This window comes from Trichogramma pretiosum, unplaced genomic scaffold (genome assembly GCF_000599845.2).
Source record: "Trichogramma pretiosum strain Unisexual culture from Peru unplaced genomic scaffold, Tpre_2.0 scaffold13, whole genome shotgun sequence".
Taxonomy (NCBI): domain Eukaryota; kingdom Metazoa; phylum Arthropoda; class Insecta; order Hymenoptera; family Trichogrammatidae; genus Trichogramma; species Trichogramma pretiosum.
Window position 1 is genome coordinate 1935255 of NW_019641606.1, and position 27285 is coordinate 1962539.

General features: G+C 36.4%; 5 protein-coding genes across 5 annotated transcripts; all 5 read left to right on the plus strand.

The window, feature by feature from the left end:
• The first annotated feature begins 6700 nt into the window (after nt 1-6700).
• LOC106651990 (chymotrypsin-1-like) lies at nt 6701-8094 on the plus strand. The gene is made up of 6 exons (XM_014370705.1): nt 6701-6755; nt 6832-7162; nt 7227-7341; nt 7449-7619; nt 7692-7868; nt 7936-8094. The coding sequence occupies exons 1-6, from the start codon at nt 6701-6703 to the stop codon at nt 8092-8094; spliced, it is 1008 nt and encodes a 335-aa protein (XP_014226191.1).
• Nucleotides 8095-9322: 1228 nt separating this feature from the next.
• On the plus strand, nt 9323-11193 carry LOC111693578 (chymotrypsin-2-like). Its single transcript, XM_023458452.1, has 6 exons — nt 9323-9531; nt 9595-9709; nt 9783-9953; nt 10030-10206; nt 10269-10319; nt 11155-11193. The coding sequence occupies exons 1-6, from the start codon at nt 9323-9325 to the stop codon at nt 11191-11193; spliced, it is 762 nt and encodes a 253-aa protein (XP_023314220.1).
• A 146-nt stretch (nt 11194-11339) lies between these two features.
• On the plus strand, nt 11340-12747 carry LOC106651989 (chymotrypsin-2-like). Its single transcript, XM_023458453.1, has 6 exons — nt 11340-11397; nt 11481-11841; nt 11904-12018; nt 12119-12289; nt 12365-12541; nt 12601-12747. Exons 1-6 carry the CDS (start codon nt 11340-11342, stop codon nt 12745-12747), a joined length of 1029 nt encoding a protein of 342 aa, XP_023314221.1.
• Nucleotides 12748-19672: 6925 nt separating this feature from the next.
• Nucleotides 19673-20586, plus strand: LOC106651986 (chymotrypsin-2-like). Its single transcript, XM_014370702.1, has 5 exons — nt 19673-19689; nt 19769-19883; nt 19957-20127; nt 20204-20380; nt 20440-20586. Exons 1-5 carry the CDS (start codon nt 19673-19675, stop codon nt 20584-20586), a joined length of 627 nt encoding a protein of 208 aa, XP_014226188.1.
• A 1205-nt stretch (nt 20587-21791) lies between these two features.
• Nucleotides 21792-23029, plus strand: LOC106651985 (chymotrypsin-1-like). The gene is made up of 6 exons (XM_014370701.1): nt 21792-21813; nt 21873-22014; nt 22075-22189; nt 22381-22548; nt 22638-22823; nt 22883-23029. Exons 1-6 carry the CDS (start codon nt 21792-21794, stop codon nt 23027-23029), a joined length of 780 nt encoding a protein of 259 aa, XP_014226187.1.
• The last annotated feature ends 4256 nt before the right edge of the window (nt 23030-27285 follow it).

A 27285-nucleotide genomic window follows, 5' to 3' on the forward strand; every position in this document is an offset into this window, starting at 1 on the left:
CATGAGCAATATCGAGCGTATAGCCGCGAGCTTGGGGCACAAAGCGAATCGCGACCAATTGCACACTTTTTCGCGTATATCGTTAACGCAGTAAGTACGTCGACGTCGTATACTCGTGAGCTTCGAGCCAGTATCAATCAGATCGAACTGTACTATCCGAACGTCAAAGATTTCAACGCTGCGTATATCGGGTTGCGTCTGTGGCCGAGGCGGTCTCGATCTTGCAAGCTCTCGCGGACACGATTTCGCAAGAGGGTGCGGTAGTAGCACAGATTCAGCTTTGATTTTGTACTTTTACATACCGGGCCACAAAAATACACTCTTAAATCACGTTGTGGCAATATTGGCTCATCGCTGCTTTAGAAAGGCTACGGGAGCAAAAACACATACACGGCAGCGCGTATCGTGTGATGTATGCGCGGTATCGAAGAAGCTCGTTTCGCTCTCGAGCTCGAAAAAAGTACCTGCGGGCGATGCACTTACGTATATACATATAAGTATAAGTGCGAGCGGCAAGCGCAACTCGCAAGAAGCAGCAGCAGCAGCAGAAGAAGAAGAATAATTTAGTCTAAATGCGACTTCATCAGTAGCCGCGCTGCACGATAATATATATTGGCTCGCTGCTGCTGCACCGTTCGAATCGGCAGAAGCTATCCTATATAATACGTCGTTATCCCCGCGCGCGCATTACGCTCCCGCCTGCATAATGTACATTTCTCTCCTGGACACTTGGAATCGCCGCTGCTGCTCCGTAGCGAGCGAGAGAGGCAGTGGAACAAATCATGAGTTAATTGCGCTCGCGCGCAACCCTTCGGGCAAATTCAACAATGGCTCGACGGAACATCGATTTATGAGCTTCTCTCTCTCTCTCTCTCCTGGCTCTTAGCGATCTCTTGGCTTTTTAGCGCACGACTGGCGAAAGGCAAAGCCAAGGCACTGCTTTGAATACGAGGCCTGTTTATACATACACAGGTGCACTCCTCGGCTTTGGCATAATATAGACGCGCATTACGTACGACGTTGCGTATTTTCCGGGCGATGTACGCGTGTGAGCGGACGCGAACGCACAGGGCCGGCTCGAATCGACGCTGTGCCGCGCGAGCAGCAAATTTTTTGACACTCTTGGCGATCGACTTTAAGTGGCCGCAGCCACCGAGCTAATGCATTTAGACCGGCACTTCCTTGCGCGTATCCTGCTTTCACTATCATCGTCATTATTGTTATTATGAAGCACGTGCGCTGGGATTTTCAACGATGCACCCGGAGCCGATATCTTCATTTTGTATCTTGGCACCGAGGCACGAGTGTAGTACCAAAGTTCGGTGTAATTTCGTTAGTTGCGATTGCGACTCGAGTTGAGCGTCCGTATACGAGGGAAAAACTTTTTCTGACGTTAGACTGCATTTTCATTTTTCAACTTTAACTGTTGAAAGATGCATGAAAGTGCAATCGCATACCTTATTTTCAATGAAAAAAAAATCAATAAAAATTATTTGATTTTATGTTATATTTAAACTTAAACTATTGTATTAAAAGTTAATTGTTTTCAATTCAGATTTAGTTTGTGCTTTGATTATGAGCAAATTTTATGAAAATTATATTATAATTAATAACAGCCTCCAAAGCTAGATGGCGAGCAACTTAATCTATAAATCAGCAAGTGGCAAAGTACAAATATTTCTATAAGAGCACGGACTTAAAAATAGAAATGAGGAATCAGATCAGACAAGCAGACTGTCAATCCAAACTCAAATTTTATTTCATTTGATTGCTGCAAAATTATTTTTAATTTGACTTGTCTTTGAGTCAAATAGACTCGTCATACGCAGAGACGCGTAGAATAATTATGTATATAATTTATATTTTTCCAACTTTGCAAGCTATAAAAAGTTCCTTTCTCCTCTGTACCGTGTAAGACTCGACCAAGTTCCTTCTCTCTCTCTCCTCCTCCTCGAGCATAATAATATAATAAGATAAACTTTAACCGAGCGACGCGTATGTATACGACGAGATCGCTGCGAGGGAGCATAACTGTAATTTTTCGGCTTCGCGCAGTGCCGGAATTCGACTTGACGTTTTACAGATTGCTGCTCTCGATATATATACGTACACCTACCTACGACTCTCTCTCTCTCTCTCTTTCTTGTCGTCCACGCGTGTATAAAGATGCGCGAGGTATGGTTATTGTCCCGCGGGCTCTCGAGTCCGCGCGAGCTTTATATTTACAATATACATAACAAGGAAACAACGGCGACGACGACTGTGCGCTCCGCAGCCTGCCAAAAAAAACTTGGCTTTTCTACCTTTCTTGCGCGCGAAACAGGCGAAAATTGCTTGTCGTGACACTGGATGCGAGAGGATAAGGACGCGAGAGGGTATACGTATTATAGTGCGCGCGCGCGCGTATTTCGACGTTGTAAATTAGCCCCGCGCACGGGAGAGAGCTAGAGAGTTATACGTACTAGTCGGGTAAACTACGATTATGCGCGGTGACAAAAGTCTCGTGCGCTGGTGCGGATATTTTTCGAAAAGCGTGAGAAAAAAATTTCGACTCGACTCTTTGTTCGTTAGCTATTTGATCGGATTGACTCGTATTCGCGAGGGCAAATTTTGAAACCACGAAACGACGCAACGATTACCTTTCGAATGAATCCGCCGATTCAAGTGAGCAATGAGCGATCATTGGCGAATTCGAGAAATTAGATGTGAAATCGATCGCGAGTAAATTTAAAAACAAATTCAGAGTCTGGTATATGTATAAAACGTGAATCGTTTATTCCGATAAAGAGGTAAACCACCGAATTGATTCCGCGAAGTAATTAGTATCGATAAATAAACGGATACATAATATAGCAGAGGCAAATTTGCTATTGGTTTAATTTAAATTGGACGATCGCGGCGATGTAGTGTCGTCTAAGACCGAAAATATGCGGCGTGTGCGGCCCCCGGTATCAGTGCGCGACCGCATACCGTTCGCAGAGTCCAGGCTGCGCGATTTCTTTTTTTATTTTTTTTTACCTCACTCCGCGTTCAAACTAGTTTCCGCGAACTCGGAAAAATGAACGAGCGCGAGAGAGAGAGAGAGAGTTCTCCGGGAACGAAGTATTTTCTTTCTCTCGTTTTAATTATTTTAGTTTTTAATTGCTTCATTTTCTCTTTTTCAAATTGAAGACTCGATGAATTTAATTGTAATTATTTTTAGGAATCAGAGTTCGTGCACCGTAAAAATGTTACAAAGTTTTATGCGGTGATGAAAGATGTAAAAAGTGTCGAATATTTCCTGAAACAAATGCACAACATTAATTAATAATGACTGAAAAATGAAAATTTAAAATATTCAAAAAAAATCATTATAACTACTTTGTATTTGGCTATTTTTCTGTTACGATTTTGCGTATTTTAAATAATTTGAAAATATGATGATTCTATTTTCAGTCTCCGTCGCTAGATGGTGAGTACTATTATTTGTAAATCTGAAAGTGAGAAAAGTCAAAATAATTATATAAGTATATAAATATATAAGTAATCACAAGTAACCAGAATTGCTTTATACCAGTTTCTAAATCTAGCTATATGTGCCATATACAATGCAAGCTCGAAAACTCGAATAACGTCCGATGATCAAACCGCATGTAAAAAAGCTCGCGATCCTTGGATTCCTCATTTGTGTCGCGTTCGGATTGCGATGCGCCTGTATACGTAGACGTAACTCGCCTGCAACTGCGCACGATGCTCTTACATAAATAAGAATCGATCTCGTCCGTTACAACGAGTGCCGCGCGACGCGATCGCTGTATACCCGAATAGGCTTATTGTGGCGCGTTTGCTGCAGTCGAGCCACCGTCGCAGGTGCAGTCCGGTATATATACATGTATGCGCGCGCGGTAGCGAGAGCCAATTACCAAGGCAAGGCGTGTGCGCTTCGTGTCCAGGCCACGCGTGCATTAATCGCGTATACGCGTATGTGTGTGTGTGTGCATGACTTACGCATTCCTATATATATAATACGATATCTCGCGAGTCTCGAGCTCGTGCTTGAATAATCATCGATATGAGCACTTGGGTGCACTGCACTGTGTGCTGCTGCTGCTGCAGCTGCGCCCCGCGCGATTTCGTGAAATATATGCGTATATACGCACACGTGTAAGACGTTAATACGCGGACGACGAAGTCAACGTAATCGTTGCGCATTGACCCAAGGTCTTAATTTTATTATACACCTCCTCCTCGTACTCCGAGTCAAGGAGAGGGTTGAGAAATTTATTTTTGAAACAAAGTGCAATTAAGCAGTCGGTCGTGAAATTTTTCCTCCCTCTCATGTATAATAATATGATTGACCGATGGTATACATTACTCTTGCTTCTCTTTCCCTCCCCCCCCCCTTCTTTGCGAAAATGCGAAAGCTGCCTCGGCAATCCATATCCTATCTATAAATGGCATCATCATTAGCTGTCTCTCCATACTTCACAATGAGCGTGCGCGAGAAAAACATCGCAAACTCAATTATTTCCTCTCTCTCTCTCTCCCTCCCTCTCCCTCTTTCTTTCTTTCTTCCTTTCACGAGTAAAAAGAATATAAGTATGCGTATACGCGTGCTCTCGCGTACGCGCGGGTCCGACTCGACCATTAACAACAACAACAAAAAAGAATGAAAGAAGCAGGTAACAAATTAGGCACAAAGTTATCCGCGAATTAATTGAGCAACACTTAATACGATGTATATAATCGACGCATAGCCGCGTGCGTGTACGCCGCCGCTGACGACGGACGTAAAATAATTATCTACAAATACGAAATATGAAAAACGACTCATTAAGGCTCGTGCGCGGCTTCGGTATATACATGTGCATATATATATATATAAATATATATGGTTAACAAATTGTTTTGCACTCGAATGATCATCACGTGGAGAGCGAGCGAGCGGCTCTACTGAACTCTATTAGCCTCGCTTGAATTATCCATGTGGCTGCATGTGTTGATTTTGTAACGTATGCGCGGTAGGTTACTCATCGTGCTCGCGAGCGTTTTACGAGTGTCTGATTGAAAGCAACAAAATATCGTTTCGCGTCGTTGGTTATTTAGCGTCTGTTTGATATTTTTTGATAAAAATTAATTCGTATGACGTATGGCACTCGTTATAACGATGTACGGCTATATGATGAAAAGTTAATAGCTTATCTCCCTTAAATAGGCCGCGCTCCTCTGCGAACCTAACTTCAAACGTACCAATTAGTGGCGAACGTTTGATTTAATGCAAAAATCCATACAGTTAGGAATACACACAAATACGCTAATGGTCGCAACCTCCACAGCCATATAAGTCGAAATAAGTACTCTGAATGTTCTGGTAAACGCTTAGATCCACGGAAGAAATGACATTACCAGTCACGTAATTGGTTAAATGTCTCCCCGCGAGATATATAATACACGTTGGTGGTACATATAACTAAGCGAGAATCTATTAAAGCTCTTACTCGAGAATTTATGAAAGAGATCGGTCTTATTTATTTTATTTTTTTTCAAGCTCGTAATCCCTTTGTGCCTATCAGCGGGTGTACGCGAGAAAAAAGCTCGACTCTTGCGCGAGCATAATATGTCGTGTATCGTACACGGAATATCATTATATGTATCACGGGAAGAGCGAAGCAACCCACGCTCCCATCGATCAGCGATCATCGTCGTCGTCGTCGTCGTCATCATCGGTACACTTATATACGTTGAAGCAAATCGATCTCCGGGGAATGTCGGCCGAGAATTACGAGTAATTAAGTTCCCTTTTTTTGCGCGCAAGCTCGGCGCAGCTACTCGCTTACAATAATAACGCGGATGTGTACGCGCGCGCGCACGCGCAGGCCTACGTACAGCATAGAAAGAGAGAGAGAGAGTAATGCACGCGGCGCGGCTCTTTGTGTGTGCACGCGGTGTAGTTGGTTCGGGAAACGCCGCGCCCGCGCGGCACACGCGTGCGAATGGCGCGCACTCGTCGCAATTCTGCGCGAAAGCTGCAGCAGATCTATATAAGGAACGATCGATCGGCAAGAGACGATCGTCGATATATTTTTAATTATTTCGGAGTTTAAGAAACTCGAGCGCCGTTCATAAGAATCGTATGTACGGATACAATGTCTTCATTGTGATTGCACTCGCGAGTGGGACAATGATCGTTTTTTTTTTTTTTCATGCGCTTCGCGCCGATTCTTCGTGCTCGTGGGGGGGAGGTCGCGACCACGATCACGACTACTGCGTGTGTGTAGATTAAAGTCAGCACGTGCACAAGTCGATCGTGAATGATTTCGCGACGCTGCGTGAGGCGTATCTCGGCTAACAAAAGCTGTAGCTACTATTCGAGCGTTCATAGTGAGAGTTCTATAATGATTCAAAAAAGCTCAGTGAACGATACTGCAAATATCTTGTTTGATCAAGAATTGATATATTTTTAATGATACTTTTTTTATCTACATCGAATCAATTTTCATCGCGTTTTAGCTACGAAATTACTATTTTTATGCTATTTTTAGGTTTTAAATATCATTATTTACTGATAAAGAATTAGATATGAAGTAGCTAATAGATTCATTCAGTTGAAAATCTTAACATATAGTCGAGCTTTGGTCGTTTTTTTTTCATTCACTCGTGTGCTAGTACTGTAGTACAAGCACTGCGTGTAAAATTTTGATAGTCTTCGACCGACACCAAAATGTTTCGATTAATATTTCCAGTTATTTTCACCTTATTCGTTAGCTGCCATGCAGGTAAATAGATCGTTTTTACTTCACGATTTTTAGTTTAACAAATTTGCTTTGAACACGAAATTATCACGTTATTTAGGTACCGTACTGGAAAAATTGGCTATAATGAATGGCACTTTAGCCGCTGAAGGTCAATTTCCCTATCAAGTTGATTTACAATTGGCTCTCGATGGATCACACTTGTGTGGAGGGTCGATAATAAATAAGCGCTATATATTGACTGCTGCCCATTGCGTATACTTTGCACTAGATGATGAAGAAGTAACCACAATTAGTCCAGATGACGCCACGTCTGATTATGATTTTAATCCTACGACTGTTGAATATGATAGCTCTGATTCAACAACTGAAAGTTCAAATTCTGACCTTGAGAATTCATCTACTGAAATTCCACACAACCAGACTTATGTGTAATTATTGAGTAATATACTTTTTTAATTTTATTTATCATTATTAATTTGTTTTTGAATTCAGAATATTGCGTCCAAAAGCATTACGTATCCTTGCTGGTGTTAATAAGAGAGATGATAAAAATGCTATTTTGTTCGATGTCGAAGAAATTATTAAACACGAATACTACGGAAATGAAGTATGTACACTTATTCTCTCATTAAAAATTTTAAAATTTTATTTAAAAGAAAATGTTCTCTCATTTTTCAAAAGATAAAATTATAATCAATATTTTTAATTTTGTAGGATGCCGAAACTGAACATGCTGACATTGCATTGATCCGACTAAAACAAGATATTGAGTTCAATGATGAAATCCAACCTGTACGGTTGGCTTCTTCTGAAAATGAAGAAGATGTACTGCCAGCAGGTGCCACTGTATACATTACTGGTTGGGGATATACGTATAAATGCATGGTAAGTCTGCATAAATTTAAAAATCGTCAAGTTAGAATGATTTATGAATCGTTATCTAATTTTGATTTTTAGGAAAGTCACGAAGAAGAAGTCAATGACTTACGTGTGGCCAAAAGACAAATTTCGGATTTCGATCAATGCCGACATAAGTACTTAGAATTTATTATTAAGGAAACTAACGAAACTGATGTGGACATGCCGCTCGACCAGGGAATGATATGTTCTGTTGGTTATCAGTACAGTTGCAAGGTGGGTATTTTTTTTAATAAGTTGTGTGCTCAAGTTTCAGCCAATCCTAATTAATTATTTTTTTCAGGGTGATTCTGGTGGTCCTGTAGTTGACGAAAGAGGAGTTCAAGTGGGTGTTGTGAGTTTTAGTACAGATGGTCTTCCAGATGTCCATACAAGTGTGAGGCACTATTCAGAATGGATCGCTAACAATTCCAAGATAACGGAAGATGAAGATTCATTGTAAAAAATCTCAAATAAATGTAGATGAATCTTACAAATAATTGTGTAATGCGTTCAATTCAAAAGAATTACAAAAAATAATTCTTCGAAGCTTCGAAGCTTATTACACGGTTTAATATATAAGTAAAATAATTGTTGACACTTTAATTTTGTATAATAGCATTTTTTTTTAATAAAAAAAATATTTTTTACTCCACATAGATGTTATGTTAAAGCAATGACTAAGATAACCTATATTCGTTTGTTTTTAAATATTATATAACATATTCTTGTTCTTGTAATTATAAAAACAATGAATCATCATTATTCATTTTATGATATGTTTGACAGTTTTGATAATCACTATTTGAAATAGATTAAAAGAATTTGTTAAGCATAAAAATAAAAATAAAATTACTGTTTTTGATTTTACTTATTTGATCTAAAATAATGTTCCACCCATAAAAGAACTGCACTTGGGTCAGAAATGTCGGTGATTTTCGTCATATTAGTGTAGATTTGTAACTAAAAATGTCTTTAAATGAAATGTTAGATGAATATTCTATAACCAATCAAACGCTATTGGAACAAGAATGAAGAGAAAACGCATTCACGAGCACTTTTCCTCGACCTTGGACCCTTGCCTCGAGTGCATAGCCTCTCAGAATAAGAAATTTGATTATTGATTCTTTGTCACTTCATGCATCATGTTTTAATCTTGAAAACGTAATGCAAATAAAACTTTTTAAGAATTGAAAAATTGATTTAGTTTTCATCAAATATTAAAACGCTTATAACGAGATGTTTTTATTTAACATCGATTGATGTTTATTATGTCAACAATTTTTAGTTATAAAATGCCATTTTTATAGCTTTTCAAATATCTTACTTATCTTTCTAAAAAACATCTTAAATCATACTGATAAAGAATCAGGTATGAAGCAGCTAGAAGATTAATTTACTTATAAAGCCTTTTCTCATATCCAAATTTCGATGCGCCGTCTGTTCATAAACCCATTTGCTAGTTCGGCAGTACAAGTATTTTACGTGAAATTCAGACAATATAGTGCAGCAATAGAGCCTCACTATGATGTTCAAGTTAATAATTGCAGTCTTTTTCAACTTTTTTTTGAGCTGCCATGCAGGTAAAAAATTTGTTTTCAACATACTTCATAGTTTTACAAATTTGTCTTGCTTTTGTAAATAAATGTATTATGCGTTACTTAGGTACAATTCGAGAAAAATTGGCCATAATGAATGGCACGAAGGCCCTTGAAGGACAATTTCCATATCACGTTGGATTACAATGGACAAATGATGAATCAACTTTTTGTGGAGGATCAATAATAAATAAGCGCTATATATTGACGGCTGCTCATTGCATATATGATGAACCAGATGAAGATTCGAGTTCATGGTTTCCAGATTTTAGCATCATTTATTCTGACGAAACTAACGAAGGGTAATTGAGTAGGATATTTGCTTTTTTTATTATGCATTATTATTAATCCATTTTTATAATCAGGTTAGTAGATCCAAAAGATATACAAATCCTTGCTGGCGTTAATAAGTTGGATGATGAAAATGGTATCGTTTATAAAGTTGAAAAAATTATTAAACATGAGCACTACGATAATGATGTATGTAAATTTATTTTCTGGTTAAGTTATTATTTGAAAAATTAAATTGAGGACAATATTTTTAATTTGATAGAAATTCCCATCTGAGCTGGCTGACATAGCGCTGATTCGAGTAACAAGAGACATTGTATTCAACGATAAAATTCAACCGGTCAGGTTGGCTTCTTCAAAAAATCAAGGAGATATACTCGCAGTAGGTTCTCCTGTGATGATTACCGGTTGGGGATACACGCGTCAATGCTTGGTATGATTATATTTTTTCATTTATAAATCGTTACATTTCAATAATTTATAAATCATTCCCGAATCATATTTTTTAGGAGGCGCACGATGAAGAAACAAATTATTTACGTGTTGCTAGAAGAAAAATTTCAGATTTTAATAAGTGCCAATATGCGTACTCGGTAGCAAGAAATAAAGCATCTGATGAATCAGAAAAACCACCCGCAGTTGATCGTGGAATGATATGTTCTATTGGTTTCCAGTACAGTTGCATGGTTGGTATTTTTTTATCTATTATAGAATAAAGCAGTTTTGCTCAAATGATTCTTTATTTCAGGGCGATTCTGGTGGCCCTATAGTTGACCAAAGAGGAGTTCAAGTGGGTATCGTAAGTTTTAGCGAAGATCCTCTTCCTGATGTACATACAAGTGTAAGGTTTTATTCCCAATGGATCGCTAAAAATTCCAAGATTTAACGAAAAATCGAAGTTCACTTCAAAAAACTTAATTAAATATAACTGAGTCTTAAAAACAAGTGTTTGACTCAAATAATAACGAAAAAACTCCTTCACAAGTTGAAGATAGCGTACATTTTAATTTTTGTTGTAAAATACATGGTTATTATTTTTTTTCGATATCTGCTGTTTTTAATGTAACGTTTTTTAAAAATAAACAACGATTTTGTACTCTCTATAGACATTAAGATAAAGTAATCATTTATATTCAACTTGGATAACTTACATTTTAATTTGCGTTAGAGTTTGAATATTGAATAAGAAGAGCTTTGTTATTATCGAAGTAATGAACTGTGTTAATTTATTATAAAACATGTATTAAAATTTTTAAACCTATAATATGAAGAATTTGAATTTTATTAATCATAAAAATGTTATTAAAAGTATGCTACTTTGAAAATACTTTTTTTTTTTTTTTTAATACTGGAGCATAAAACATTGAACCTATCTCAAATAAACTAAACATTTTTACTGAAACCTCAAGAGTATAACCCTTGCGGGTTTGTCAATTCGACTTTCAATCTTTCTTACTTAATATAATTTGTTTACAATGTGAAAATTTAATTTCAATAAAAGTATCATTATTAAAAACAGGAAGAATTTTTAAATCATTTTTTTATTTAATTTCAATTGATGTTAGTTAAGTGAAATGTTTTTAACTATTAAATAGCATTTTCATATCTGTTTAAACATTATTTTATCTTTTCAGCATTTGAAATCATCATCACTGATAAAGAATCAGGCATAAAACAGCTAGAATATTAGTTGATTCATAAAGCCTATTCTTATATTCGAGTTTGAGTGCGATTTTAGTACATTTACCCATGTGCCAGTACGGCAGTAGGCACTGTAGATAAAATTTGGACTATTTACTGCAGCAGTATAGCCTACACCATGATGTTCAAATTAATATTGGCAGTCATTCTCCACTTTTTTGTAATCTGCCATGCAGGTAAATAAATTAAATTTGAAACACATTTCTTAGCTGTACAAATTTGTTTTGCTACTTTAAAAAAAATTGTTGCACGATTTTAGGTACAGTATTGGAAAAATTGGCTATAATGAATGGCACTGTAGCTACTGAAGGTCAATTTCCATATCAAGTTGGAATACAATGGACTTACGGGGGATCACACTTTTGTGGAGGGTCCATAATAAATAAGCGCTATATATTGACTGCCGCTCATTGCATATATAATGATCCATTTGAAAATTCAAAAACATCAACCTCAGATAATGAAAATTTTTATTATGATAATTTTAGTTCCAAGGCATTGAACTATGAAAGCTCTGATTCAACTCTTGCAAATTCAAATTATGAAAATTCTGACCTTGAGAGCTCAACTTCCGAAGGTTCAGGTGAATCAAATTATGAGGGAAAAAATGAGGATGATGGGTAATTAATTGAGTACGATCTTGTTTATCTATGTATCATGATTAATTCATTTTTCACATCAGCATATTAGATCCAAAATCTATTAGAATCTTCGTTGGTGCCAATAAGTTAAATGATAAAAATGGTATCATTTATAAAGTTGAAAAAATTATTAAGCATAAACACTTCGCAAATCATGTATGTATTTTTCTTTGCTCCGTAAATATTTCAAAAAAATTGCTCCCCAAAAACTACTTTTTGAAAGAATGCATTCAAGCCAATATGTTTAATTTGATAGAAATTCAAATCTGAATTAGCTGACATTGCATTGATCCGAGTAACAGAAGATATTGTATTCAATGATAAAGTACAGCCAGTAAAGTTGGCTTCTTCAGAAAATAAAGAAGATGTACTGCCAGTAGGTGCCTCTGTATTCATTGCTGGTTGGGGATACACGCGTAAATGCTTGGTATGACGATATTTTTTCATGTATGAATCGTTAATTTTATATAATTTTTAATTCATTGACGAATCATATTTTTAGGATTTTCATGAAGAATATGTCAATGACTTACGCATGGCTAAGAGAACGATTTATGATTTCGATAAATGTCAATCCGAGTACTTACAGGATAGTCTTAAAAAATTTGAAGAACCAGAAATACCGCCCGGTATTCATCAAGAAGTAATATGTTCTGTTGGTTTCCAGTACAGTTGCATGGTTTGTATTTCTTTATCGATTTGTATAAACGAGTTTTGCCTAATTGAGCATTATTTTAGGGAGATTCTGGTAGTCCGGTAGTTGACGAAAGAGGTTTTCAAGTGGGCATTGTAAGTTTCAGTGAAGATCTCCTTCCAGATGTCCATACGAGTGTGAAGTTTTACTCACAATGGATCGCTGGTAATTCCATAATAACAGAAAAATAAAGTATATCATAAAAAACATCTAATAAATATGACTGAAAATTAACTTACTGGAATTTTTCTTATTGAAAAATCAAAAGGAAAGTTTTACCTCGCTGCTTCTATTATTTTGAACCTAATTTATTATGAAAAATATGCCAAATGACTGGGTTGTAATGCTAAACATGACTTTGATCAACCATATTTTTACTTTGAAGTGGTAATGCCATTAAAATTATTAGTATAATGAAACAAAAGATTTATCTAGTTTTAATTAAACAATAAAACACTTTTAATGAGATTTTTTATCCAAAATCGATTGAACTTTACAACATTAACTATTTTAACAAAGGAATTTCATTTTAATAGCATTTCAAACCTTTTTCTTATCTTCTAAACTTCTAAAATCGTCAGCACTGATAAAGAATTAGATATAAATTAGCAAGGCATGAATTGGATCAATTCAGCCAATAATCGTTCTTTACATTTGAGTTTGTAAGCTATTTTCCTTTATATACCGTATGTAAAATTTTGACAATCCACTGCCGCAATAAACTCCAAGATGTTCAGATTGATATTTCCAGTTATTTTCACCTTTTTCTTGAGCTGTCATGCAGGTAAATAAATTAGTTTTACAACATTTTAATGGATTAATTTTAGTTTCCAAAATTTTTTTTACATAAAAATTTATCACGTTATTCAGGTACAGTACTGGAAAAATTGGCCATAAAGAACGGGCCTGTAGCTCCTGAAGGACAATTTCCATACCAAGTTGCATTACAATGGAGTAGCAATGGAGCCCAATTTTGTGGAGGGTCAATAATTAATAAACGCTATATATTGACGGCTGCTCATTGCATATATGATGAACCAGATGAAGATCCAAGTGCATTAAATCCAGACGATTATGATTACGATTATGAAAATTCAAGTACTGAGACTCCGAATAGTGAAAGCTTTGATTTAGGAAATTCAAGTACCGAAAGTTCTGATTATGAAGAAACTGGGTATTCTGGGTAATTCAGCAAAATATTTTTATCTATAATTCATCATTATTAATTCATTTATTTGAACAGAATATTGAATCCAAATGATGTACAAATTCTGGTTGGTGTAAATAAATTAGATGATCAAAATGGAACGATTTATAAAGTCGAAGAAATTATCATGCATGAAAATTATACAAAGAATGTGAGTATTTTTTTTCTTAGTGAAAAATTAAAAATCGGAAAATATTTTTGTTTTACTATTATTTTACACTTATTAATTTGACATTTAAAAATAGAATAAAATAAAGTCGTGACAACAACCGAAACAGTAACTTCTGACAATTTTTCTTATATGTTGAAAGTAATGTTTGGGGGTTGAACCCATTTTTAGGTCAACTCTATTTTAGCCTGAATATAGTTTTTAATGTTACTTTAAAAGAATTAAATTAAAATCGCTGTTTAAAATTTTACAGCCTTGGGTAACTTGGATGGCAGACATCGCATTGATCCGAGTCGCAGAAGATATTGAATTCAATGATAGAGTACAGCCAGTTAAACTTGCTTCATCAAGTAATCCAGAAGATTTAATTTTTGCAGGTATTCCTGTAGTTGTAACTGGTTGGGGCTTTACATACCAATGCATGGTTTGTCTGAGTTGATTCATATTGATCAATACATATCTAACGCATACATTTTTCATTTATATAAATTTTCTATTTAGGAGGATCATAATGAAACAACAAATGATTTACGTATGTCTGAAATGAGGATTTATGATTTGATCATGTGCCAATATGAGTACATAGACGATTATAATAGACAAAATGATGAATCAGATTCTACTGAAGAATATAATGAAGTGAATTCCACTGAAGAATATAAGGAAACGGATTCCACTGAAGAATATAACGAAATGGATGAGCTTACAAAACTTTCAGGCATCGATCAAGGAATGATGTGTAGTGTTGGACTTCAGCACACTTGCAAGGTTGGTCTTTTTTTTTGCTGGTTTGTATAATTCGGTTTTAACTAATTAATTATTATTATTTCAGGGAGATTCTGGCGGCCCTGTAGTTGATGAAAGAGGGGTTCAAGTTGGTATCGTAAGTTTTGGCACAGAGGGTCTTCCAGATGTTAACACGAATGTGAAATTTTATTCGGAATGGATCTCAAATAATTCCAAAATAACAGAAAATTAAAGATTATCTTAGAAAACTATATGGTCGAATACTTATATAGATGAATGTTATGCTAAAGTAATTCTTTACGCATGACTAAGATCACCTACATTATAATTTTTGTATGTTTTTAAATATTATAGAACAGAGTTATAAGTCTAAATACAATGAAACCTTTATTAATTTATTTTATGGTCAACAATTATTATGAATCCTGTCTCCTTATTATACGCATGCGAAGAAAATATAAACAATATTGTCAATCATAAAAATTGAAGTAAGAATTTCGTAATTTGACTGTACTTCCATCGCATCCATCGCATTTGAACTTGTAAAAAGCATTAAATTCGGTTGTAAATATCAACGAGTTTTGACCAATTAGTGTATATTCATCATAAAAATTACTCAAGATGAAATGTTTTATAACTAATATATAATCAATCAGATATCGATTTAAGCAAGAATAAAAAAAATTTCTCACGCGAAAACATCATCTCTAATTTCTACTCTCGGCTACAGCATATAGAAAAACAAAACTTTCTTATCTTACCGATCATTGTTATAGTCGAATTTGTTAGAATATAATAATTCCAAATAATTGTGTAATCAATTATAATATTATGAATTAATTTAAATAAATTAGTATATTTCAATCCATAAGTAATAACTGTACAAATAATTATTCTTTGCATTTTTCAGTATTATCATTTTTAATTGTTTATTGAGCAAGATTTCATACAATTCAAACAAAAGTGTTTACGATTGAATTCAATATTTAGCAGGTGTTAAATATTGAATACACTTGATACAGGGATGATTATTATTTTCCAAGTATCCTAAAGCGTTCATTATTCTCCAAATAACCCAGGGATTTTCACAATAGAAGAAAGGTTTTTCACAATAGCGAAGAAATTAATAACAGTTTGAAATACTTTATTATTTAAAAATTGAATACTATTTATGTGAATGAATTTCCAAAAATATTCAAGATACTTTTGCAATAGCGTTCAAATGTCTCCAGATAATCGTTTGCACTTTAGGTTTTTAATAATGACTTTCCAGTTTTTCACTCCCAGGGTGCAAAATATACTATTTCATCTTCATTATTCGGAAATTTTAGTTTTCTTTCACACGGTAAAAGTTTGAAAAATTGCTTTATTATCATTTATGAATAAAATAGAAAATATAATTTTTTTATGAGTAAGCTCTTTGCCAATAAATTTATAGAGGTTTACACTGCTGATTAATTAATTACGATATCAAATAGTTTTTGGATAAGTACTCGCTAAAGGAAGAGAAAATGTAAAATTATTTTATTGACATTTCTGTACGTCACGCGTTAGCTTCAAGTGGAAATAATTAACAATCAGTTCAATGAAAAAAATGGAGAGCGACAATAGGTAGCCCACAAGAAGCAAAAATAAGACGCTCCTGTGCGAGTTATCTGTTAAAATATTATTCTCAGTTATTCTAGACGCGTTGACGCTGTTCTTGTAATGAGTCCAGGTAATATGTTCGAGGTGCATTTGCCACCACCACTGAAAGATTCCCGACTCTTGGCTGATGCGAATTATTCGATTAAAGCTCAGCGTGTAGGGTGATCCCTGGCGCATCATTAAAACCCGATAGGCTGACCAGAAGCAGGGCTCTGCCTGTTTTGCTTGACTGCTGAATAAATATGCAACCATTGATTGAATGGCGTGCTGTCCAAAAATACAGCTGACGTTGGCATAGGTGATAAGCCAGTCCAAGCAAATTTCCTCGCTCGTGATCATTGATTTTTTGCCTAATCTGCGGATATATCATTTATTGCTCAGAAGTAGTTGATTTAATGTCATTAGATCGATCGATTGATCGTGCACAAAAAATATGGTGCGTATTAGTACATTATGACACGTGTATAATTATACTGCTTAATATGCACCTGCGCAGCGTTGGGTCGCTGCTGTATCCAAAAGTCATGTTGAATAAGGAAGGATTTATGAGCGGTATAAGGCCCGACTCGTCTAGGTCGAGGTACGTCCCGAATCTCATGTAGGCATTCATGTCGAAATTTAGGCTGGTCAGGTGAGCGAGAATCGACGACGAGTAGAACGAGGCCACCAGTAGGACGCATCCGAAGACGATCCGCTCCCGAAGTGTGGAGACTTGGGCCGATATCGACGATCCCATCGTAAGCAAGCTTATGTCCAATGGTCGCCAGGACGACAGTGGCAAAGAGGCACCGTCCCGACGAAACAGCAGTATTGCCGCCAGCCAGACTATAGCCACGAGGCAGATGATCAAAAGCAGCGACCAATGGATGCTGTCGCTCAATTGAAATTCTGGCTTTTTTATTAGTGGTACTAAGGCGCACATTTTTTCCTCAAAGATAAAAGTCGTTCTGTCTACCTGTATACATTTTAATTATATTCATAGTATACAAATTAATACCAATTATACCGTATTAGATATTTTCTCCTTACATAAATGGTATGACCAACTAGATAAAATGCGTTAGCTATGACATCCATGCGACCCTGGGGGCCGATTTCGACCAACAGTCCCGTTCCTGAACCGTTGGGTAGCAACCAGCCCACATCTGATCTGAAATCCAGCTCGATGCTGAAATTTAACTTGCGCAAGATCAGGTCAAGTAAATAGGAGATCAAGCCCTGGGTTTGTTGCGTCTTCTTGTAGAGCCAAATGAGGGGCGCCTCGTCGATATATCCCACGCGCAGCTTGTGACCGTGAAGATCGTCTAGTTTCGCGGGAAATAGTCTGCTTGATGAGTCAAGTGCTAGATTCGTATAAACACGCGTGAAAGGATTGTAATGATGTATTGTCAGGGCGTGGTCCATCTCGTGATGTAGTATCGCGATTTTCCGACGATGTTCGAAGACTCTCGATGAGATGTCGATGATTGTCGCGTCGACCAATTGCTCTTGCCAAAATCGCTTCAATAAATCTAGATATCCTCGGGAGGAATTGTTTTTACCATTGAAAAATATCAACAAAACTCGAGTAGGAGCGGCGAACTTCGTCGTTAGGACCTTGAGATTTTTCACGAAATTAGTATCCACGGCTTCCTCCACCCCCACGTATAGAAAAAGACTGTTCGATTTTTTTAATAATACCGGTACACGATCCTTGTCGATATTAATCCAAAAGCAGGGTAAATGACTCAAAAAACGCGAGTATATCCAATTTTCCATCTCTGTCGAAGATTCACTGCTCCTCTGCTGCTTTTGGCCGCTGCCATGACTCAAAAGTGAAACCTGGCGCGTGGAAATCTGCCCAATCAGCGACTCAATCGGCAGGGAAAAACGAAGATACGAACTCACGAATTCGATCAGGATCGAGCACAAGCAATAAATCAGAATCACCTTCATTCTCTAGCGACCAGTGGATGCACAGACTTAAATAGAGAAAAAAAGCGGTACAAAAAACGTACCGCTTCGAGGAAAAAACTATCGTGGAATCGATTTGCCATAAAAGTGCGTTATTTACAATTTGATTAGTCAAATGGGTTTCGCGAAATTACCCCGTAAGTGGCTTGGAGTGTACAAAGTATGAGTTCAATAATGTAATGAAAAATTCAACGCGCAGGACACAACTAATTTTAAAATTCGTTTAGAGTGATCATATTGATAAAAAATTTTAAAAAGAGCATTTATGAAATATATTTTAAGAAAAAATAATATTTTTAAAAAATTCGAAAAACTCGAGGGGAAATTTATTAATCACTGGGTTATGGGCACGATGTAATAATACACAAAAATTCGGATGATAAAATCGCAATATACATCAATCATATCATTTAGGTACGGGTTCAATGTATTGATAAAAAAATTCTGATTAATATATCGTGAGCATCCTCTAAAAAAGTTTAAGGGTTGTCAGAGGGGTGAATAATGATCGTATCTATTCCAAAATTTATACAGTCCAACTTCGGGTCGCCAAAAAGGCATCATAAAAATTTTGACTCAATCGGTTGAACGGTTACTGAGATATCGTGTTTACAAGGTCGTTCTGTTTTAACAATAGTAAGACTTCGTTGAATAATGTTTTTACGATGAAAATATAATAATGCCAATTAAATTATTAAGAACAAGGGTCGGAAATCGATCTAGTTTTCATTAAACAGAAAGACACTTCTAACGATTTTTTTTAACCATTATCGATTAATGTTTAATTCACCTACAAATTTTAGCTGTAAATGTCATTTTTATAACTTTGTTAAATATTTTACTTATCGTACTAAAAATACATCTTAAATTGTCATTACTGATAAAGAATCAGACACGAAGCAGCTAGTAAATCAATCTAGTTTATAAACGTTTCTTATATTCGAGTTCAAGTGCGAATTTTGTTCACTTACCGGTTTGCTAGTACGACGGTGCTAGCACTGACTGTACAATTTTAATAATCTACAGCAGCTGCAGTCGACACCACAATGTTACGATTAATATTTCCACTTATTTTCACATTTTTCTTGAACTGTCACGCAGGTAAAAATATTTTCAACATAATTCTTTGATTCACAAATTAATTTGCAAAAAATCATGACGTTATTCAGGTACAGTACTGGAAAAATTGGCTATAATGAATGGAACTTTGGCTACTGAAGGCCAATTTCCATATCAAATTCAAATACAATCGTCTGACGATGGATCACACTTGTGTGGAGGGTCGATAATAAATAAGCGCTATATATTAACTGCTGCCCATTGCATATATAGTGAACCAAATGTAGATTTCAGTCAATTGTTTCCGGATTATGATATTTCAACTTTTGAAGCAATGAAGGAATTATTTGGGTAATTGTATACAATTTTCATTTATAAACTTGATTTATAAAATTTATTACTATTAAAATTTATCCATTCTTAAAATCAGATTAGTAGTACCAAGTGATATACAAATCCTAGCTGGAGTTAATAAATTGGATGATAAAAATGGTATCCTTTATGAAGTTGACAAAATTATTAAACATGAACATTACACCACTGATGTATGTATAATCACTCACTTAGTAATTTAATTTTTGAAATATAAATTTGAAATCAATATTTTTAATATTTTAGAAATTCAAAAATGAGGTAGCTGACATTGCACTGATCCGACTCGCCGAAGATATTGTTTTCAATGATAAAATCCAACCTGTACGGTTGGCTTCTTCCGAAAATCAAGAAGATGTACTGCCAGTAGGTGCGCCTGTAATGATCACTGGTTGGGGATACACGCGTGAATGTATGGTACGTGGGCATTTTTCAATTTATGAATCTTAGGATTAAATTAATAAATGAATCGTTGCCTAATTTTGATTTTTAGGAGAACCACGAAGAAGAAGTCAATGACTTACGCGTGGCTATAAGAACAATTTCAAATTTCGATGAGTGCCAATTCGAGTACTCGGAAAAAAGAAAAAATACAACTGAGGAATCAGATAAACCATTTGCTATCGATAGCGGAATGATATGTTCCATTGGTTTCCAGTACAGTTGCATGGTTGGTATTTTTAAATTGAGTTTCATAAACAAGTTATATTAAATTTACTATTTTTTTAGGGAGACTCTGGTGGTCCTATTGTTGATGGAAGAGGAGTTCAAGTGGGAATAGTAAGTTTTAGCCAAGATTCTCTTCCCGATGTACATACAAGTGTAAGGTTCTATTCAGAATGGATCGCTAATAATTCCAAGATAGCGGAAAATTAAAAGTTCATTTTAAAAACCTCAAATAATTATTAATGAATTTTGAAAATAATCATGTTACCCATTCAACTTAGACGAATAAGAACAAAATTCTAGAAGGTATGAAGATATTTAATGCGAAGTATTTTTTAAAGTAAAATAAACGATTATTACTTATCTTCAATATCTGCAGTTTTAACATGAATCATTTCGTACAAATAAAAAACGATTTTTTCTCCCTATCGTCGAGTAGTACCTGAATAAGTTTATACCTGAATAAGATAACCTACATTTTAATTTTATTTTTGGTTAGGAGTATTAAATAACAAAGGATCGTTAATAATAAATCACGCTAATTAAATTTATGGCATGCAAAAATTGTAATAAAATTATCTTAATTTGACTGTATTTACTTGATTTAATTTTAATGCGAATCGTATAGTATAATTGATCGGATTTAACTTCTTTTGCAATCAAATATCACTTATAAGTAAACTGAAAAAATATCTTTTATTTCTGGGAGACTAATTTGAACAGGCTTTGTCAAATGTACATTGTTAAATAAAGTTAACTGATATTCATTCAACCAAACTTACTCTCGAACGTATCTAAAAAACATCGCATGAACTACAGTTTGGTCACGCATATACAGCACAATCTCATAGGGTTGTAGTTTGACTTCCATCTTTTACCACAATTTTCGCTTCAAAAATGTATTGCCAAAAGAAAGATGAAAAATAAGGAGTGAGAAAGTTTTAAATTCAATATTTATTTGAAGCTATAAAATTTTCTTTGCATGGCTTTTGAGAAATTGTTCTTATCTTTCTAAAAACAACTTGATTCATCATTACTGACAAAGAATCAAGAATTAAGCAATTAGTAGATCGGTTCGTTTAATAACTTTTGCTTACGTTTGAGTTTTGTTCATTTACTCATTGGCTAGTACGGCAGTAGAAGCACTGTAAGGAAAATTTCGACAATTTACTGCTGCACAGTCGATGTCACTATGTTTCAACTGATATTTTCCGTTATTTTCACTATCTTTATTAGCTGCCATGCTGGTAAATAGATCAATTTTTTAACATGATTCTTAGTTTTACAAATTTGACGAGCAAAAAAATTATTACGTAAAAATTATTGAGGTACGGTACTGGAAAAAATGTCCATAAAAAACGGGTCTATAGCTCCTGAAGGCCAATTTCCATATCAAATCGAAATACATTGGAATGATGGAACACATTGGTGTGGAGGGTCAATAATAAATAAGCGCTACGTATTGACAGCTGCACATTGCGTTTATATTGATCCAGATGATTCAAGTGCATCAAGTCCAAATTATTACGATTATGATTATGAAAATACAAGTACTGAGAGTCCGGATAGTGAAAGCTTTGATTTAGGAAATTCAAGGATCGAGGGTTCAGATTATGGAGAATATCACGAGTATTCTGGGTAACTTAATAATATACTTGTAAATATTATTCATCATTATTAATTCATGTTAAAAATCAGTTTATTAGAGCCAAAAGATATTCAGATTCGAGCTGGAGTGAATAAATTGGATGATGATAACGGTATCGTTTATGAAGTCGAAAAAATTATCATGCATGAAAATTACACGACAAATGTGAGTACACTTTATTTCTTAGTAATTTATACTAAATCATTAAAAGGTCAACTTAATATGGGCTGTATAACAATGTGGGCTTAAACTTTAATTTAAGTTCTAATGTTTGATATTCTATTATTCTATGAGGCATTATTTTTGTAAATTATTATTAAAAATATTAAATTGAAGTCGGTATTTCAATTTTTTAGCCAAATGTATATTATGCGGCTGACATCGCATTAATCCGAGTTGCAGAAGATATTATATTCAATGATAGAATACAACCAGTAAAGTTGGCATCATCATCATCAGAAGATTTACTCCCCGTTGGTGCCCCCGTAGTTGTAACTGGTTGGGGTTACACTCAAGCATGCATGGTTCGTCTGCACTGCTTTGCAGATCATTAAGAGTGATTCAATACATATATCATGCTTAAATTTTTTATTCGTACAAACTTTTCACTTAGGAGGTGACCGAAGAAACAACAAACGATTTACGTATGGCTAAAATGATAATTTATGACTTTGATAAGTGTCAAAATGATTATTTAGAAGAACTGCAGAAAACATATCAAACAGATGTCACTGAGAGTTTAGGATCGGGCCTCGATAGGGGAATGATATGTTGCATTGGACACAGCCACACTTGCAAGGTTTTTATATTTTTTCGTGGTTTGTATACCAGATTTTAACAAATTAATTATTATTTCAGGGAGATTCTGGTGGTCCTGTAGTCGATGAAAGAGGAATTCAAGTAGGTATTGTAAGTTTCGGCTTCGTGGGCCTTCCAGACGTTAACACAAATGTGTGGTTTTATTCAGAATGGATCGCTAGCAATTCCAAGATAACAGAAAGTTAAAATTCATATTTAAAAAAAGGATATTTTTTTGTTTTAAAGAGTTGTTAACAAAAATTTTTTCAGAGCTTTCTTCAAGGTAGATGATACAATTTTATTTTTGAAATAAAGTAAATGTTTGCTCTTTATTTTCACTATCTGCAGATTTTTCTATGAACAATTTCTCAAAAATAAATAAACTTTTGAAATATCATTGCCTCGTTATGTCCTTGCAATATAATAATGTCGAGTATCATTTGAGTATCACTTCCGCCCTCGGCTCAACCACGAGTGCTTATCCACGCAGAATCTTACTCTTAATTCAACTTTCATCCTTTATACCACATATATACTACAGTTTTACTTTGAAAATTTAATGTCACTAAAAATATATTTGTAAAAAATTTTATAAAAATGATCTAGTTTTCATTACACAATAAATGACTTTTAACGAGATTTATTTTCATCATTGATCGATCTTTATTGCGTCAACTATTTATAGCTACATAATGTAGTTTTTATAGCATTTTTTAAATAAATTTTTGTATTAAATCATTATTTTATTCAAGAATCGGCATTTTTGTTCATTCCGCATTATAATAACGTATCATATTTTTAGAAGGCGCCCATCACTCACGAAGTAACGAGTCATGTATGTCGACATTTTTTATGAGCAAATTAGTTTGATTTTCGAACGAGTCGATTATTCAATTTGCTGCGAATTTTTTATCGCGACTGCACACGATAAAAATGACGTACAAACTCCCAATCGAGCAGATCATCTGCGCGCATCCAAAACTTTTTCTGTCCACCGAGCGTTTTATACTTGGCGCGTGTAAAGGTACGCGGCGCAAAAGTACCTACTTGCAGAACTTGAACGCGAGGAGAGGTTCTTTTCGATACCATCATCAATCGCTTCGATTGCTTTTGACTTGTGTTAATACGCGAGAAAGAGACAGAGCCAGAGAGAAGAGTCCGCGAAGAAAAAAAAAGAAACGACGACAGTTAATGAGTCCCACTGGAAGTACGAGTACAAGTATTATACGCGAGGATATGTATATAATTCCGAGCGGTAAACGCGAGCGCAGCTCGGGAATCCAGTTTTTCATGCGGCCTTTTCTCACCATAAATTCTTCGCGAGGCTATAACATTTGATACGAAGCTGCAACCAACGAACCAACCAAAAAAAAAGGAGAATAAGAGAAGCTACGGAGAGAGAGAAGGCACAGACCGAAACTCAATTTTCATACGACCGTCGATGTACAAGTTCATTAATATAAAAATTCATTGTTATGAGTGCAACACGCGCGCACGCAACATATATATAATGGCACACATTTGGGTTGCTTCTTGTTTTCGTGAAATCAACGCGCGTTAAAGTAAAAGAAAATAAAAAAGTGAAGGCTTACGCCCGCTGTGCGCTCGGAGCGCGCGCGAATCTTCTAATTAGCCGCGAGTCGCGCACTTTCTTTATAATGTACGCGCGTCGAGCCTCTCTTATTACGCACGAGTATAGCCGTGGCGAAGAGACAACTTCGCGTCTTGCTCGTCGTCTAATTAAATCGCGCGAGCCCCAGGATTAGGTCGGAATTGTGCAGCGAAGTGAGTTTCACACGAGCTGCTGGACACGCCTGCACACACACACTCTCTACTTAATCTTCAGTCTCTTTCTCTCTCGCTACACACGCCTTGGAGCTTTTTTTTTCCTCCTTCGTACTGCTCCACTGTATACATATACGCACAAGGGCCGGATCGCTGCTACCGCAACGCAGCAACAGCAGCAGTCGTCGTCGTGTTTTTATCTTAATATTTATCGTGCGTTTGTGCCCCGTTAATATAACGATATAAGGCGCACACGCGGTTGTGCACACGCCTATATTATGCGCGCAGCTAGCTGCTGCTGCCGCCGTTGGTACACTAGGTGCGGATTTACGAGGGCGGCTCGCGTATGCGCAGGCTTTGCAGCTCGCGCCCGCGCGACCAATGATAAGGACTCTACTCAGCTGTATGTATCTATCTCGCGAGCCTTGCGTATATATAATGTAGGTATATATACCGCTCTATACGACTGGATGTGTGGGTGAGGCGCGAGACGTGTCGCAACAACAACGCACAACGTTTGTGCTTATCTCTCAGCCTCTCTCGCTTCGCGTTGTTTTACGGCGGACACGTATTGCTTACACCGCCGTACTCCATGGGCGTCGCAGCATTATTATTACAGCGAATCCAATGATCCGGCTGTATTTTTCATATGATATACGATCGTGTACCGGCAGCTGTGTAGCATGCGGCGCAGGAGAGACGCTTGTCAACGATATACGCAGCCAATGACAATGTGGTACCGCGTGTGTCGAGCGCAACGCAACAATGGATCTAAATCAATAGGCCGATACCTAATTTATGGACTTATCGCGAGAGACACGCGTATAATGCGGAGATACGCGTGTACGAGCGTAAACGGAGCATATGTTTAGGCATTGTTTTCCGCGCTGCAATGAGCAGCTTAGAGAGTCGCGCGACCCGCGAAGCACGATTCGAATCGGCGCGCGCAATTATGACGCACGCGCGCGTCAAGAAGTAACTCGAGAAAATACGTCGGAGGAGGAGGAGGAGGACGCGATAGAATCTCGAGGGCGAAAGTCGAAAAAATTCGAGTTGAAAAAAAAAGTGCGGGGGAGGGTGGGGTGTCGAGAGCTCGTATAAGACGCCTCGCTATACGTGTTCCGTTCTCACGCGGACGAAATACGCGTGTTAAGTGCAACGCATATATACCGAGGCTCGCGCGCGCAGGTTATAATCGTCGTCGTCGTCGTCGTCGTGTCGTTGTTGTTGCAGATAGTAGTAATGGTCGTGGTGATGGTTGGTGATGGTGGTGGTTGGTAGCTGCGCGCATGAGAGAGCGCGAAACTGAGATACGCGATATCATTAAGAAGGATTTATGTCGCCGAGCACGAAGCGCGCGACACGGATCGGGCGCAGAGAGTCCGACTGTGTAAATTGCCGCGACTCTGTTGTGCGCTTTCTTAGGTCGAGTGTCTCTTTTTTTTTTCCACACGGATGTATGTGTGTGTAATGTTTGAATTTTTTCGATCAATTGGATTAAACGATATTCGTCTCGGTGTAAAAAAATTTAATATAACAATTAACATTTAAAAAACTTGTGTCGTAAGGAAGCAATCGGCAGTGCAGTTACAAGCATACATTAGGAAGTACACGAGTACGTTGGAATGTACTTTTCATCACTCGAGCTTATATAGCCTCCCAAAAAATGAATTCTCACGATCTTCCCCAAGAATGTTCGCCCATTCTCACAACCGATCGAAGCTCCCGATTCTCATCGTTAGGCACAAATTAAGCAGCGCGTTATTTCGTACATTAAGTATCAATCCTAACGAGCATACATCATCCGGAAACTTATAATGTTGATTTAAAAGCTCTCGAGCTATATTATTCGATATAATAATTTCACGATCTCGTATAATTTCGTAGCGCGTTTCCTTCGAAGAGTATAAAAATTTTCGATCTTTCGAGCGCGAGAAATCGAGCTTCTTCTCGGCTACTTCGGCAGATAAGAGTGCCCCCACACGTAAAAGAGATTCGATATTCGATATATTAATTATTCGGCGAGAAATGCGAATAAAACATTTAAGTGCGTCTATATGCGTATCGCGGCACAACACCTGTGCAAACAGCGCGCGCGCGGGAACATAAAACTGTAATCGTCGTTGCGCGTATTAGGAGCAAAAATAAATACAAAGAAAATCGGCTAGCGCGTATCCTTTCAAAAATGATAAGGATCGTATAAAAAGGCCCATACGCGTATATGAGCAATTCTTTAAATAAAACGCATTTTTTGAGGTAGAATCGCGGCAAATTTTTTTTTCAACCTACGCGGATACGGACCCCCGGGAAATGTTTTTGGGGGTCCTAGGAACATGTAACCACGTAGGAACCATTGAAATTTCAATAGTGCTTATTTTCAGAGCTACTTTTGTGATTTAGGGCCGAAAAATCATGTTTTCTCGTAAATACAGCTAATTACTCAATTTCTAAGTCGCTGAAAAAGTATCAAAACTCATCTAAAAAAAATAACTGACTGCTGTGTTCCATAGGAAATTTTCTCAGCTTTCCAATGGTGGTGTCAGATTTGCCGATAAGTCGCACATTCACCGAGAAAATCGCCATCAAACATGCCAAGCTAAATATCTCGAAAAACTCGGTACGGAAAAAGTGATCTTTGATGCCTATTTTTGATTTTTTCGGTTGGAAATGAGATTTTT